We start from the raw sequence: 15,560 nt of genomic DNA, 5'->3' as shown, positions 1-15,560 counted from the left end.
CCGTAGAGAGCCAGGGGATGCAGAGGGAGAATGGTCTTGCCTCTAGCTGAGTTTTCTGCCCCCTTTTGAGCAAAGCAGACAAAACACCCCATTAAAGCCTTTCAGAGTTGCACTTCTATATTACAGCATGTGGTTGAGTTTTCCTCATTCCCTGACTGGATTGGTTATCATTACTGAAATGGAAATTTCCTCCAAGCTCTCCTTCTGTTAGATACCCTTGTCCAAGAATCAAGGAAACATTATCTCAAAGTTGCTCACTCCTAAATCAATCCTCAAACAATCTTGTAGAGGCATGGAGGAAGATGTTTCCTATGATATAATTATAGGAAAGTGAAAAATATAAAAAGGAAGAGAATGAGAGCTTAACTTCCCAACAAGGATGAATGTGGCCACAGAGGAGACTTGGGAACAGAAGCAGCAGGTTTTTTCATCCAGCTAATCTAATTGGTCCCGGAGTGCATGTTGTTCCTCTTATATAAATAAATGACAACCAGCAGGCGAAATGTGTCTACATCTATTTGGGGGGGGGGGGGGGGAAGAAGTGCTTCCTCCAAAATTTAAAATTATCATCGTCCTAGTATCATGTTTTCCCCTCTAGTATTTACTGCCCCAATAGCTGGTGTTCTGGGGGCCCCCAGTGCTGCTGTGGGGTTACAAAGTTGGCCTTTCAAGTTTCTAATAGGCCACTCTCTGCATCACCTACCAGGACTCTTCAGATGTGTCCTGTTTATGAAATCTCTGGGATCACCTTAGACCAGCGTTCTCAACCAGGATGATTTCTTACCCACAACTCTCCCCCATCCCAGGCACATTTGCCAATTTTCAGCCATCACAAATGCAGACTGCACTGGCATCTAGTGGGAAAAAGGCCAGGGATGCTGTTGAACAGCTTACAATGCGCAGAACAGTCTCCTACAACAAAGGGTTATGAAGATTCAATGTCAACAGGGCTGAAGTGGGGATACCCTGCTGTAGAATAATTGAACTATTCACCGGCTCTGAACTTGCTACTTTCAGGAAACATGCTCACATTGCCTTGGGTAATCATAACCGCAAGCATAGACCTTTCTTCCTATGAGATTAGTGCCAGCTGCCAGCCTGGAGGGGAGCCCTTATCTAAACACTTGTCACAGGGCCTGGGATAGTGGGAGGACCTATCAGCTGAGGAAGAGCAGACTGGGCATCTCCACCAACCAGAGCAAACAGAATCCAACTGAAAATAAATAGACCTTGACTCCACTACAGGAAAGTTGCATTTGAAGCACTTTGATCATGGCTGAAATTAAGTGGGCCACCAGCATTTTTACTCTCAGATATTCCCATCTGTAACAAGAGAAATCACTCCAACAGCAGGACCTGTTCATGGCTACCCTGGGTCTCGTCCTACCGTGACCTTAGGACAGGAGAGCTGGTGTGGATTTCTGGCTCTCAGCCAACCCAGCACTAAACCGCAACTTCAGCTTCTCTAGTAATGATTTACCGTTAAGTGAGCCATTGCTGCATAACAGACCACACCAAAATGGAACGGCTTACGCAACAGTGAGCTGTTATTTCCCATGCTCCTGTGGACTGTTTGGACCAGCTGAGCAGTTCTCCTTCTGCTCTGCATGGTGTAGGTTAGGAGTCATTCGTTATGCTGGGTGGTCAGCTGGGGCTGGGATATCCAAACAACCTCACTCCCACATTTGGGCTCTTGGTATTGGCTGTTGACTGAGGTGCCTGGTTCTCTGCCCTTCCCTGGGGTCCTTTTGCTATATGTAGGCTCATCTCACTCAGCTGGAGCTTCCTCACAGCATGGCGGCTGAGTTCCAGGAGAAGGAAAGCAGAAGCTGCCAGTCTTTTGAGGGCAGAACTTGGAGCTGGCGCGGTATCACTTCTGCCGCACGCATTTGGTTCAAGCATATTGCAAAGCCAGCTCAGATTCAAAGGAAGGGAAAATAGAGCGGCTTCTTGATGACAGGACTGGCTTATGTGTCCAGGGATGGGAAGATGTGTAAGCAGTCAGCTTTGGTGGGGATCTACCCCAAGGACTCCATGAACCTGGCATGTGACTTGCCATCACAGAGAGGTTCCTTTAATCTCACCAGAAATATTGTATTTAAATAAGACTATGAACTAAAAGGCTTCATTCATAGATAAGTAGAGCACCTCTTAGACAGTCCTTAGTGCCTCCTGGGGCCTCAGTTTCCTCAATTGTAAAAAAAAGAAAAGAAAAGAAAAGACTTGCCTAGAATAGAGTTCTGGAACATATGAATGTTCTCATTTGATGCGGCCACCAAAAATGAAATTATTTCCCACAGGGAAATATTTCCAAAAGGTTAGGGTTATGAATGTGCAATCAATAGTTTACAAAATGCACTGCCACTATTAACACATACCTTACTGATATCTATAGGAAGCCTCCTTTGAACTTTCACTCCCAGATTTTATCTCTTGCTTGTGGCCTCTCACCACGGGAAAAGTCCTCCCACCACAGGGAGCTTACCAAAATCAGTGTTTTCTTAAGTTTGAAAGAGAGCAGTTAACCAACTCAGAAAGTTTCAGGCAGATAACAGGTAGAAAAAGCTAGATACCAAGGCCAAGAAGTCAGTAAACTCAACAAAAACAGTTGTGATCATAATAACATCAATAATAATAGTCATGTCATCAATCATCTACACGTTATTCTTTACATATAGAATATAAAAGGGTCAGGATTTGCAGAGAGGCCTGGGACCTGGATTCAAATCTTGTTGCTGCCTACCGCTGAGTTCCCTTCATAAGGTTCTTTTTTTCTTCTTCTTTTTTATATTTTTATTGCTTTCAGAGAGGAAGGGAGAGAAAGAGATATATAGAAACATCAATAATGAGAGAGAATCATTGATTGGCTGCCCCATGAACACTCCCTACTGGGGATCAAACCCACAATCCAGGCATGTGCCATTGACTGGAATCAAACCTGGGACCATTCGGTCCACAGGCCAATGCTCTATCCACTGAGCAAAACCAGCCAAGGCCATGGTGTTCTTTTTTTTTTTTTTTAATATATTTTATTGATTTTTTTACAGAGAGGAAGAGAGAGATAGAGAGTTAGAAACATCGATGAGAGAGAATCATCGATCAGCTGCCTCTTGCACACCCCCTACTGGGGTTGTGCCCGCAACCAAGGTACATGCCCTTGTCCGGAATTGAACCCGGGACCTTTCAGTCCGCAGGCCGATGCTCTATCCACTGAGCCAAACCAGTCCCGGCCATGGTGTTCTTTTTTAAGTGTTAAATGAGGTCCTATAAACTTGAGCTTGCCAAAGTCCTGCCCACAGTAAGCCTGCAATCAAGGGTAGCTTCTTTCATCATTAAATTTATTTTCAGTTGAGGAAGTTACAACTTGGAAAATAACCATCTGTGTAGCGAAGTTGTTTGCTCTTCACCCATCTTGAGGAGGGATGTCAGAGGAAGGAACCCACATTGATCATATTTCTTCTCCTTGCTAAAAATTTCCCATATGCCATCTTGAGTAAGCCTCCCCAGGTCTCTTGAGGTTATTATGAGGATGAAGACATTGAGGCTCCCAGGCCAGGACAACTTGCCCCAGGGCAGATAACTGAGATGAAACAGAGCTGGGATTCAAACCAGGTGGCCCTGCTGGGACAGAGGCCCAATGTAAACAGGAGAGTCAGCTAATGTGTCCACATCTAATGAAGTAAACATGGAAACTACAAGGTCATCCATTTGACTTTCAGCCTTTACCTATCAAGGACTTAGGTTCTTTATCTCTAAAATAGGAAAATTGAAACTCCAAGTCAAAAGTTCCATGACTCCATAATTTAGGGTTTAAAAGTACAATAGTGATATTTAAGTATCCTGATTTGTATTTTCCTTTAAGTATTGTTTTAAAATCACACTCTTCTAATTTTGTGCCTTTGAGAAGTCTAGTTTTTGAATTATTGCGGTTTGGAAATCTCAAGATTACTAAAAAATATACAAAATAAGGAGAGAGGGGTCCTTAAAGAACTGAGATATAAACTAGCGTAGCTGTAACACACACTTTCAAAATAAAATTAACCAAGAAATAATATCTAACCCTTCAAAAAAAAACGCATATATAAAGAAATGTTAAAGTTTAAGTGCCATTTTCTCTAAAGATATAAGCCATTCTTCTCCTCAAATGTAGATTTAAGGATTGAGAACTGTGGTAATCTCTAACCTATGCCTCTATCATTGAAATAAATAAAGACAGAGAAAAACACTAGTTACTCTATTTTCAATTACTGTTAGCTCTTTTTTCTCTCTCTTTCCACCTTCCTTTCTTCTATTGGGTTAATTTTTGGGGCCCACCAAAGAGATTTTTCCACCATGTAAGTTGGCAAACTACCAGTTTAATTCCCAATCCTGCCAGTGGGTAATATGGTTTATATGGGGAGGAGAAGGTGGTGAGAGGGAGATTTCCAAAAGGAGTCTTCTCACTTAGCTAATACACTATGTAATAGAAAAGATATAAAGAAATTATTCACTGGCTTGCTGGTTTAAGAATAACTCAAATTCCTACACAGAGCTTCAAATTAACTGGTGGAATTATCTTACCTGCAGTATATTTTAGTTGATTTTCTTCTATTGAAGTAAAAAGAAAACACAACTTTCCATTCAGGAAGAAAGAATAAACACTCTTCATGTTTTCTACTTCGTTTTGACAGCAATTCACAGGAATAGCATAGATACCTTTTATGCATGCACCAAACTCAATATCCCTCTATAGGAAACGGTTCAATTCAAATGGGGTCACAATGAGAAAATGAAAACTTAGTGCGAGTGAATATAACTCTTTATAAAGGCTGAGTTCTCCTTAGACTCAAGTGTGCCCTGCATTAACTCCAGAAATCAGCGGTATCGTAGAGTCATTAATCTTACAGGGAGAAATATAAACCAGGTGGGCAGACTCCTAACATCAGCTAGACCAGCCCCAGCGAAGGATGGCTAATTAGCTGCACCCAGTGTCTGCAAACTGTTCAACATTAACTCTGGCTCCTGCCAAATTCAGTTCCAGAACAAAGAATGGTTATTTGTGACATGTCAAGTTTTTTAGTATATTTGTGTTACCAACTTAAAACAGTTTAAAGATGAGAAGTAAATTCTAGCATTTTGAAGGCATAGAGCCATTTATTATATATGACACCCATAAGCCTTTTTCCTAAAGATGCAACACAGAGCATTGTCAAGGGCTCCCGCTTTCTCAAGGGAGGCCTCATCAAGCCATGTTCTCCTAGGCTCTTCCTAAGAACAGGAACAACCCAGTGAGCATGCATTCATATGTCAGACACATTACCAGCATTATTTATCATCATTCTTATAAAAAAGGTATAAGGAGGGTCCTGTCGTCATGCTTATTTTACATACTAGAGGCCCTGTGCACAGGGGAGGAAGTATGTTTATCAGCCCAGTCTGTACCTCTCCAATCTGGGACATCCCTCTCACAATCCAGGACTGCTGGCTCCTAACCGCTTGCCTACCTGCCTGCCTGATTGCCCCTAACCGCTTCTTCCTGCCAGCCTGATCACCACCTAACCATTCCCCTGCCAACCTGATCAATGCCTAACTACTCCCCTGTCAGCTCAATTGTCCCTAACTGCCTAATCCTGCAGGCCTGGTCACCTCTAACTGCCCTACCCTGCAGGCCTGATCACCCCCAATTGCCCTATTTTGCGGGCCTGATCCCTCCCAACTGTGCTCCCTTGCAGGGCTGGGACTCCCCCCCCCCCCCCCACTGTCCTCCCTGGCAGGCCTGTTTCCCCCCAACTGTCCTCCCCTGCAGGTCTGATCACCCCCAACTGCCCTCTTCTGCTGATCCAGTCACCCCTAACTGCTCTCTTCTGCTGGCTGATCACCCACAACTGCCCTCTCCTGCAGACCATCTTGTGGTGGCCATCTTGTGACCACATGGAGTCAGCCATCTTTGACCACATGGGGGTGGCCATCTTGTGTGTTGAGTGATGGTCAATTTGCATATTACTCTTTTATTAGATAGGATGAGAAAACTGAGGCACAGAACATCATATAAGTCTGCCCACATCCTTAATTCACAAGTTATATGGCTACAACCTAAACTTAGGTTATCAGATGGCTATACCTCCCCCTCCTCAATGGAAACAACTTTAGCAAGCAATTGATCTAAGATATTGGAATTAACTTACAAACTTATGTAAGAGAAGATGGCTCTGTTTGGTCCTCATTTCATTCAAATCTGAAAATAGCCATTCAGAACAAAGCACAAATGAAATAAGCTGAACTTTGTTAAAATTAACCTGTTAACCGGGGAGTTCCCTTTTTAATTACACAACGTACAACGGGCGCATACGTACTCTTTCACTAGGATGTGTCAGTACGTCACACCCAGCGGACGTAATTTTATATTTTTATTTTTTATTTATACTTAATTAAAATAAATGAAATATATATTTTTTTTGTTTATTTATATATAAAGCACAAAGGAAAATACAAAATTACAAACAAATAGAAAAGAATACCAACAAAAAAATGGAAACATAGAATTAAAAAATTATAAATTTTACAAACAATTATAAAGATTACAGCCGAAGCCGGTTTGGCTCAGTGGTAGAGCGTCGGTCTGCGAACTGAAAGGTCCCAGGTTCGATTTCGGCCAAGGGCATGTACATTGGTTGCGGGCACATCTCATGTAGGGGGTGTGCAAGAGGCAGCTGGTCGATGTTTCTCTCTCATCGATGTTTCTAGCTCTCTATCTCTCTCCCTTCATCTCTGTAAGAAAATCAATAAAATATATTTTTTTTAAAAAAAGATTACAAAAAATATATACTGTCCCTCTCAGGGCGCAACATATATTTCAAGGACGTATTCATATGTCCTACCCATTCCCGATAGTGTTTATGTTTGATGTATTTATAGGTCCCGCTCGGTTAACAGGTTAAGAACCTCAGCTTTGCAAAAGACAGTGTCAGGAGAATTAAAATACAAGCCACAGACTGGAGAGATAGCTGCAAAAGATATAGCTGATGAAGGACTGTTATCTAAAATATAAACAAACTCAAAGTTCAACAACTTGATTAAAAATGAGCCAACAAACACCTCACAAAAGAAGATATACATATACAAATACAAGTATGAAAAGATGCTCCACATATGTCATCAGAGAATTGCAAACTGAAACAACAATGAGATACCTACACACCTATTAGAATAGCCAGAATCTGGAGCATTAACAGCATGAAATGCAGACAAGGATGTGTCACAACAGGAACTCTTGTTCATTGCTGGTGGTACTGCAAAATGTGCAGCTACTTTGGGAGACAGCTTGGTAATTTCCTACAAAACTAAACATACTCTGATCTACAACCCAAAAATCATGCTCCTTTGCATTTACCCCAAAGAGTTGTAAATGTGTGTCTACACAAAACCCTGCACATAAATTTTTATAGCATCTTTATTCATAATGATCAAAACTTGGAAGCAACCAAAGTGCCATTCAGTCTGTGAAGGGATAAACAAACTCTGGTACATCCAGACATCAAATATTACTCAGTCTTAAAAAGAAATGAGCTATCAAGCCATGAAAAGCTGTGTGTGTGTGTTGGGGGGAAGGGGGAGAGACTAAATGCGCATTACTAAGTGAACGAAGCTAATCCAGAAAGATTACATAGTGTATGATTCCAACTATATGACATTCAAGAAAAGACAAAATATGGAGACAATAAAAAGATTAGCGGTTACTATGGCTTGGGGTTGGGTAAGGGGTAAATAGGCAGAGCACAGTGGACTTCTAGAGCAGTGAAAATAATCTGTATGATATAATGGTGACACATGTCATTATATATACATTTGTTCAAACCCATAGAATGTACAACACCAAGAGTGAACCCTAATGTAAACTATAGACTTTGGGTGATAATGTGTCAATGTAGGTCCATCAATTAAAACAAATGTACCACTCTGGTGAGGGATGTTAACAATGGGGGAAGTTATGCCTACGTGTGAGTGTACACCGTGGAGTATATGAGAAATCTCTGTATCTCCCACTCAATTTTGCTGTGAACCTAAAACTGCTCTAAAAAAAAAATAAATAAATAAATAAATAAATGAAGTCCTTTAAACACACACACTCCCTCCAAACCAACACCATTGGCCTGGGTAATCATACAACCAGCTGGACTGTTTTGATTGAATTGACCTAACACTTAAGTTTATTTTTAAAAAATGTATTAACTTTAATAAATAAACTAATCAGGAAGAAAGGAAAAGTTCAACTCTCTGTTTGCGTCAGTTGATTAGCTCTTGAACAGAATTGACGGGTTGCTTGAATTGTTTGACAAACCCCTTTGTGTGGTGAGGGTGCGAGTCTGTGTGTTTTCATAGAACTTCTGTCAGTGCAGTCCAAACTGTGTGTGGTGGGGACACAGCTTCCCAGTGTTCTGAGCGCTGATTCAAGTCTTTTACATCCCCGAGTTCCAGAGGTGCCATGTAAATATAAGTTACAATTTTACTTACGTATTCACTTCATATTTTTCCCATCGCTGGAGAACTTGAAGTGTTTTTGCAATTTGCAATACCATGAAGCCTTCAGCACGTAGGGCTTAAAACAAAACAGTTTATCTACAGCAGTGGTTCTTCAAGTGTTGTCTCAGTGAGCAATATGGGCCTCTTCTGGGAGCTTGGTAGAAACGCATATTCTCATCCCATTCCAGACCTATTAAGTTAGAAACGCTGAGGATGGGCCCAGAGATCAGTGTTTTGATAAACCACTCAGGGGATTCTCATGCTCACTGCAGATTGAGAACCGTGGCCCTAAAAGAAAAGAAAGAGGGGACACCACCAGATGCCTCAAATGAACCCCTGACTTCCAGTGAGTACAGTCTCCGGCATCCTCAGTTCTGGGTTCTACCATTTCAATTACATGTGGTAAACCACAGTCCAAAAATATTAATGGAAAATTCCAGGAATAAACAATTCATATGTTTTAAATTGCACACTATTCTGAGTAGCATGATAAAATGTCTCCATTCCACACAGGATGTGAATTAGCCCTTTGTCCTGAGTATCCCACACTTGTGTACACTTTCCGACTATCAGCCACTTACTGTAGTAGTCATCTCAGTCTTTGGACCAGCTATCAAAGAGAGAGCCCACATTCACATAACTGTTATTTCAGCATATTGTTATAATTGTTCCATTTTATTATTCGTTATTATTGCTACTCTCTTACTATGCTTATTTGTTTGTTTTTTAAAATATATATTTTTATTTCAGAGATGAAAGGAGAAGGAGAGAAAGAGATAGAAACATCAATGATGAGAGAATATTTGATAGGCAGCCTCCTGCACACCCCACACTGGGGATAGAACAAGTAACCTGTGCCCTGATGTGGAATCAAACCATAACCTCCTGGTTCATAGGTTGATTGATGCTCTACCACTGAGCTATGCCTGCTTGGCTTACTGTGCTAGTTCATAAATTAAACTTTATCCTAGATATGTGTATAGGAAAAATATTATATATTGGGTTCAGATTACCCTCAGTTTCAAGCATCCACTGGGGTCTTAGAATGTAGCCCCAAGGATAAGTGGGGATGACTGTATGAAGAGATCCTAAGACCTTTCTATTGTGCTTTAATTAATACTATGTGCCCTAAATAAAGTTACTTTGTGAGTTTTTATTCCTTCTTTCAATCTTTGGCAGTTCAAGCACTGAGTTTAGGTCAGATAGAGCTGGCCAAATAGACAGTGGCAGATTGATAAGGATGGATCACATAGAGCAATTTAATTTAAACTAGCAAAATGCCCCAAACCTATATTGGTGAGTCCAATTAAACTAGTAGTCTTTACAAATAAATTGATCAACAATGCTGTGAGCTGCTTGTTGACTTGGGAATTAGCTATAACAACTCAAAGCACTTAAACCCACTGCATGTCAATTACTTTTTCATATAAAATTCTGCCAGATTAGCCTTATAAGATTGAGAAGGCTGTCTCAGCCAAACAAGATATCCCTTAAGAAGAAAGGAGTGGCACATCCCTGTCATCCCCGACTGGCATCAGGGTGGGCTAACTAAGAAATACTGAAAGGGAAACTGAGGCAGAGCTTACCAGGAGGGTACACACGAGTGACGAGCATTTCTCCTTATGCCCTAGCATGGAAGGTTCCATTGTGAATCTGCCCCAGATCGTGGCTCTAAAGAAGAAATACAAGGCTTACCTCTACATTGATGAAGCTCACAGTATTGGGTCTGTGGGCCCGACTGGCCGGGGAGTAGCGGAATTCTTTGGAATGGACCCTCAAGATGTCGATGTGCTTATGGGCACATTCACCAAAAGCTTTGGAGCCTCGGGAGGTTACATAGCTGGAAGGAAGGTAAGAGAGGGACTTCTTGTGTCCCTGTAACCTTGAACAATTTGGGGACGCTGTCTGAGGGCTTCTCTGGGTTCCCCACACCTCACTTGATCACGACAGGAGTTCCACAGCCAAGAAGCACCCAGAATGTCAAGGAGCTCACCCCCTGACAGTGCAGAGGAGCGTGCGATGAGTAATCAGATTAGAATACAACAGCCACCCTATCTGTGTACACAGGCCAAGATAGTGCTAAGCAGAGGATGGTTAACTGCAGGAAAGAATTCTTAGAATGAATGTCTGTTTTGCAGACAAATGATGGGGGATTGTGTTTCTATATACCCAACCTCAGGAATGATAAGGGAGTGCTATAAAACTGTAAGTAGTGTGTTTGGGGGCATGAAAATACAAGCAACCATGGGCAAAGGTCAGATATTCAGAACCCTGTGCCACAGTGGTTTTAATCAAAACAGTCGCAAGATCAGAAACATGCTTTTTATGGGTTTTCTCTGTATAATAGCTATGTCTCACAGTTTTGGAGAAGTGGTAATCAAATCTTGTCATCTTCTATTATCTATATACCTGAAAAATTCTGATCTGATGTGATTAGACTCCATTCACTCTAGTGCCAGTGTCATCAAGAGGGTTGCCATTATAAACCAGTAAATGTTTAAATGAAATTTGAAAGAAGAGGGAAGCAGAAAAAGAAAGTGAGATATTCAAACCTGAGGTTGAGGGATAGAGGAGACAGTTGCCTGCTGCATTATTATTAGAGTTTTATACAAATCCTGATAGCTCTGTCATATAGGTCTACGCCTGCGCCGAAGAGACTGCATGGCAGTGGTGTTGGCTCTGCCCAAGAGGGCACAGCGGGCCCCACACCAATGCATACAAGTGACATCAACAGCTTATCTAAAATTCCTAGTTCCTTGATCATTGTAATCAGCAGGAACAAAGACTCCTGGTAAACCAATTAGACAAACAGGGAGGACAGCTGGAAACTGCGGTCATTGAACCCTGAGGTTTAAAACAACTGATTTCATTGCAGTCCTGCCATGAGCTGCACAAATGCTTCAGATGTTCAGCGTTTTCAGTGGTCTTCCCCCTTCACTAAGCACTACTTTCTTTCCAAGCTCAAAGCATTGTTTTCCATCCTGTGGGAATTAGCCGGGTGATGCTAGAAACCTAGGGTGTGCCCAGGAACCTAGCAAACTCGGCTACATCTGGAGCAGGGTGAAATGCTCCCTCCCTGGAGCGTGGAAGCAGTGGGACCAGAGGGTCTCGGAAACCCTAACTGCCTTCTCTGGCTCCAGGGCTTCGTGAGCCTGTGGTTTTGTGATTACTTTAGCAGCAGTTCTGAGCTACAGAAATTTTAACCATGCTTAACTCTTTTTTCCTTGATCCAAAGGCACCTGAATAAACGGATGCTTAGTGTGTCCTTGAAATATTGTCAAATGTGTTAGATGTCACATTTCCCCCCTTAGAGTTCCTTCCTCTGATATCAGGTTAAACAAATGCTTAGGATTATCCTGAAGTAAGGACCAGCTCACAGTTTTATTTCACACTTTCCATTCCGAAGTCAGTAGACTTATTTTAAAGGTTTATTTGCTCTTGTCTATGTAGCTTCTCTTCATTTGGGGGTACATACTGAGCAATTGTGAAAACTACTATCATTTACTTAATCAGTACGCAGAAAATGTATGCCTATCTGTTCACTTTCTTGCTTTTTAGAATACTCATTCTGTGCATACTTAGGTCCAGAAGACTGCATCATTCTTCCTCCTGTTCCTTCTCCTCTTCCCCTCCCTCTCTCTTCTCCTTCATGTTGCCCTGCAGGCTCTGAATTGACCACTAGATGGCAGCAAGAATTAGGGAGTGTTTGGCCGAGATCCATTACAGCCTATGCATAGAGACCTTCTTCTGCCCCAATCAGCAAAGGCCAGTTTTCAAGACCTGAAGGGTGAGCAGGAGATAGAAGGCCACCTGAGAAAGTGTCTGATGATTTAAAAATCAATCAGGTACACACCTGTCTGAGATGGTTTTGGTGAGACTGGAATAAACCCAGATAAATTATGGTTTCCTTCCAACCAAATGAGGTAAAGGAACTTTTATATCTGCTTCTCTGTACCTTTTTTTTTTTTTTTTAATATATTTTATTGATTTTTTACAGAGAGGAAGAGAGAGGGATAGAGAGTTAGAAACACTGATGAGAGAATCATCGATCAGCTGCCTCTTGCACACCCCCTACTGGGGATGTACCTGCAACCAAGGTACATGCCCTTGACCGGAATCGAACCTGGGACCTTCCAGTCGGCAGGCTGACGCTCTATCCACTGAGCCAAACAGGTTTCAGCTCTGTACCTTTTTTAAAGTTATGTTAATTTTAAATTATGTACAGTTTCGATTTAAATGAAATTTTTATTCCTCTGGACTTTTAATAAATTTGCAGCGAGTTTTTACTTGGTATTTGTTTTAAACTATGTTTTTTAACTAATTATTAGTTACTAATAGGACATAGAGATGAGCAAATACTAATGCTTTTGCTTGAGAAAAAAAATCTTGCTACTTATCTATTTAAATAATTAGAGTACAGTTTTCAGAGTTTCACCATATAACTTTTCATGGATAATTTTCAGTATATGTCTCAATTTGATGGGTATTTCAAAATAATCCAGGATTCTAAACCAATGGGTACAAAAACAACAAAATTAACCATAAAAAGTGTTCACACTCACTTTTATGAGGATGTCACACTTGTATGAAACCTTGATAATTTCAAATTTACTATGTTCATATGGTTCTTAGTAAAATCTTGTGATTTGAAAATAATTGTTTGGATTTAAAAATCTAGAAAAAGATTGAATGCCAATGTTAGGGTTAGTCACAGAGGAATATTCATAACAGTTACTAGGAGACTAGAAATCTTGGTAAAGTTTGTCAAGGTGAGAACTATGTGCATTAGCAACCAGATGCCTCACTTAAGAAAAAAATATTTGGAAACAAGGGGGGTGGAAATGGTTTGCTCCTACGATGGTACCTCAGAGAGTAGAGATCTTATCTTGGCTTCTGTCTTCCTGTCACAAAGTGTGCTACAAATTTATCTCTGTTTCCTGGAGTGCACTGCCCTGGTCTCAACCTTCTCTCCCGCTTCAGAGAAACTACTGAAAAAAAGGTCTCTTAAAGTTCAGCAAGATTTTGCAATTTTGCTCACTTTGAGTTGGGAACTGCTCTAGATGATCTGTGAACAACTCAACTTGGAGGATTCTGTCCTTTTAAGACTTTTGAGGTGAAATGTCAGGTAATTGTCTTCACCTGTCAGAGCTCCATACCTTGAACAGCTTTTTTAAAGAATGCCTGTAATGATGGGGCTAGGTTTCTTATTTTTTAATTTGTATTGATCCAGTTGCTGGGGAGATGGGTTGACACTGCAAATCCAGTTTGGGGAGTTCACGTTTTTCTCAGGCGTGATCTTGAGTTCTCTTGCATGCCTGGTGCTGACCCCTATCTTTCATAGCCTCCGCAGACTGACCAGAGGCTTGCAAATGAATGAAGCAAAGGTAGCCTTCATGATTGATAGGTTGCAGGGCTGGAATTCTGGAGGAGGGCAGTGGGAACAGGCAGCCACGTATGGAGAGAGCATCAGCCCCAGAAGCCTGTGTGCCAGACGAAGGCAGGCCCCTTGCAGAAGCCAGCTCTGCCCTGTGTGCTCAGCCCTGGCTGCATTTAACAGCTCTTTGAAGTAAATGGGGGTCATGGAATGAACACCAAGATGTTTATTCTAAGAGTCTCCTGTCTGATTTTCTCAGAAAAGCCACCCTTGTCCTTGAACTCCAAGCCTATGGGTAGAGAAAATAATCAGGGTTTTGAACGTACAAATGGACATAGAAACTTCGGTCTAAGAAGACCTCTAACCCACCCTGAAGGAAGACACAACCCAGACCCGCCTTGCAAAAAAGACCAAAGCCAACTCTTAATTCATGGCTCGTGGCACCCAATGGGGGAATGCTAGGAGGGAATTAAAAAAAAAAAGAAATACAGAAAACAAGGCTTTCCTTGATGCTTTGCAGAAGTTACTCAAAGAACCTCACTTTCTAAACCACCTAAGCAAATTAGCCCCTGTCCATACACTCAGACTCTGATAGAAAGTGGACTCCATCTCGGAGAAAGAAGATTATGGGCAAGATAGGCTTAATGTTAAAATGATGTGATATTGCATTGAGGAGGCATTTATTCTAACAGAATGCATCTGATCTTATGACATTTCTCGATTTTCTAAGAAACATTGAGGGTTGGGGACTTTGAGAAGAGCCCTTGAGGGATCAAAGGCACCTTTGTTTTGTTTCTTTGTCTGATCTTTGTCAGTAGTGCCCCAAGGCTAAGAGAGTATCACTATAGTTTTGTGTGTGTGAGTGTGTGTGTGTGTGTGTGTGTGTGTGTGTGTGTGTGTTTCTGTAGGATGCTGTTTAATTTCCCTGTATATCCTTCAGGGACCCTCACCTTCCTTCCTCAATCCTTAAAAGGCCCACGCTCTCCATTAGACCATCAGTATTTACCAGACCCCTGCTAAGTAGCCACCTCTATGGATTTTCAGAGAAGTGTATAACTCTGTTCCCTGCTCTCAAGGAGGTTTTAGTCTTTTTGGAGAAATAAGATTAATATATGTGAAACATTTGATACTGATGCAGTTCAATCTAATGTTCGGCTCTAGAAACACTTGAATATATAAGGAATTATAACATCCTCTCCAAAAAAGAGGGAATATCCCTGTGGACTAGGAAAAAGGGAAAGTGAAGGTGATCTCTGTGCCCTCCTGGTCCCTCCTCCCCAGTCTGGAGAGGTAGTACAGTGTGGTGTTAGCTCTAGAGTCAGACACTTTCGGTCTAAAACCTTGCTATCCAACCACTCTTTGGTTGAATTCTTTTCTGATCCTTTCTAAGACTCAGCAATCCCATTCTGTAAAATGGAGATGAAAACAGTACCTATCTCATAGAGCTTTTATGAAGCTAAAATGCGTTAACACATGTAAAGTTTGTAAAATGGAACCTCAGCCAGCCAATGAGTTTCATCTATGATTATATCATAGCCCTTGAACATTACTCTCTGCAAAATAAGGGAGCTGGAATAAAAGGACTCCAAGGAGTTTTTATATTTTGGTCCCCTCCTTCCACCTCATGCTCCCATTTCTAAAAATCTCTAAATTGGCAATCTATTAATACTTGCTAACAGCATCAGGT

General features: G+C 41.4%; 1 protein-coding gene across 1 annotated transcript in view; it reads left to right on the top strand.

Annotated features, from left to right (window-relative positions):
• Nucleotides 1–15,560, top strand: part of SPTLC3 (serine palmitoyltransferase long chain base subunit 3) — a 124,574-nt gene that overhangs the window by 77,309 nt on the left and 31,705 nt on the right. Inside the window, exon 8 of the mRNA XM_084889031.1 lies at nucleotides 10,131–10,350. Within this exon, the coding sequence (XP_084745157.1) occupies nucleotides 10,131–10,350 (220 nt within the window). The remainder of the gene's footprint in view (nucleotides 1–10,130; nucleotides 10,351–15,560) is intronic.

The sequence above is a fragment of the Pipistrellus hanaki genome, assembly GCF_964339955.1.
Source record: "Pipistrellus hanaki genome assembly, chromosome: 6".
NCBI lineage: Eukaryota > Metazoa > Chordata > Mammalia > Chiroptera > Vespertilionidae > Pipistrellus > Pipistrellus hanaki.
Note: the sequence above shows the minus strand (reverse complement) of the source record. Positions and strands in the feature narration are given on the sequence as shown.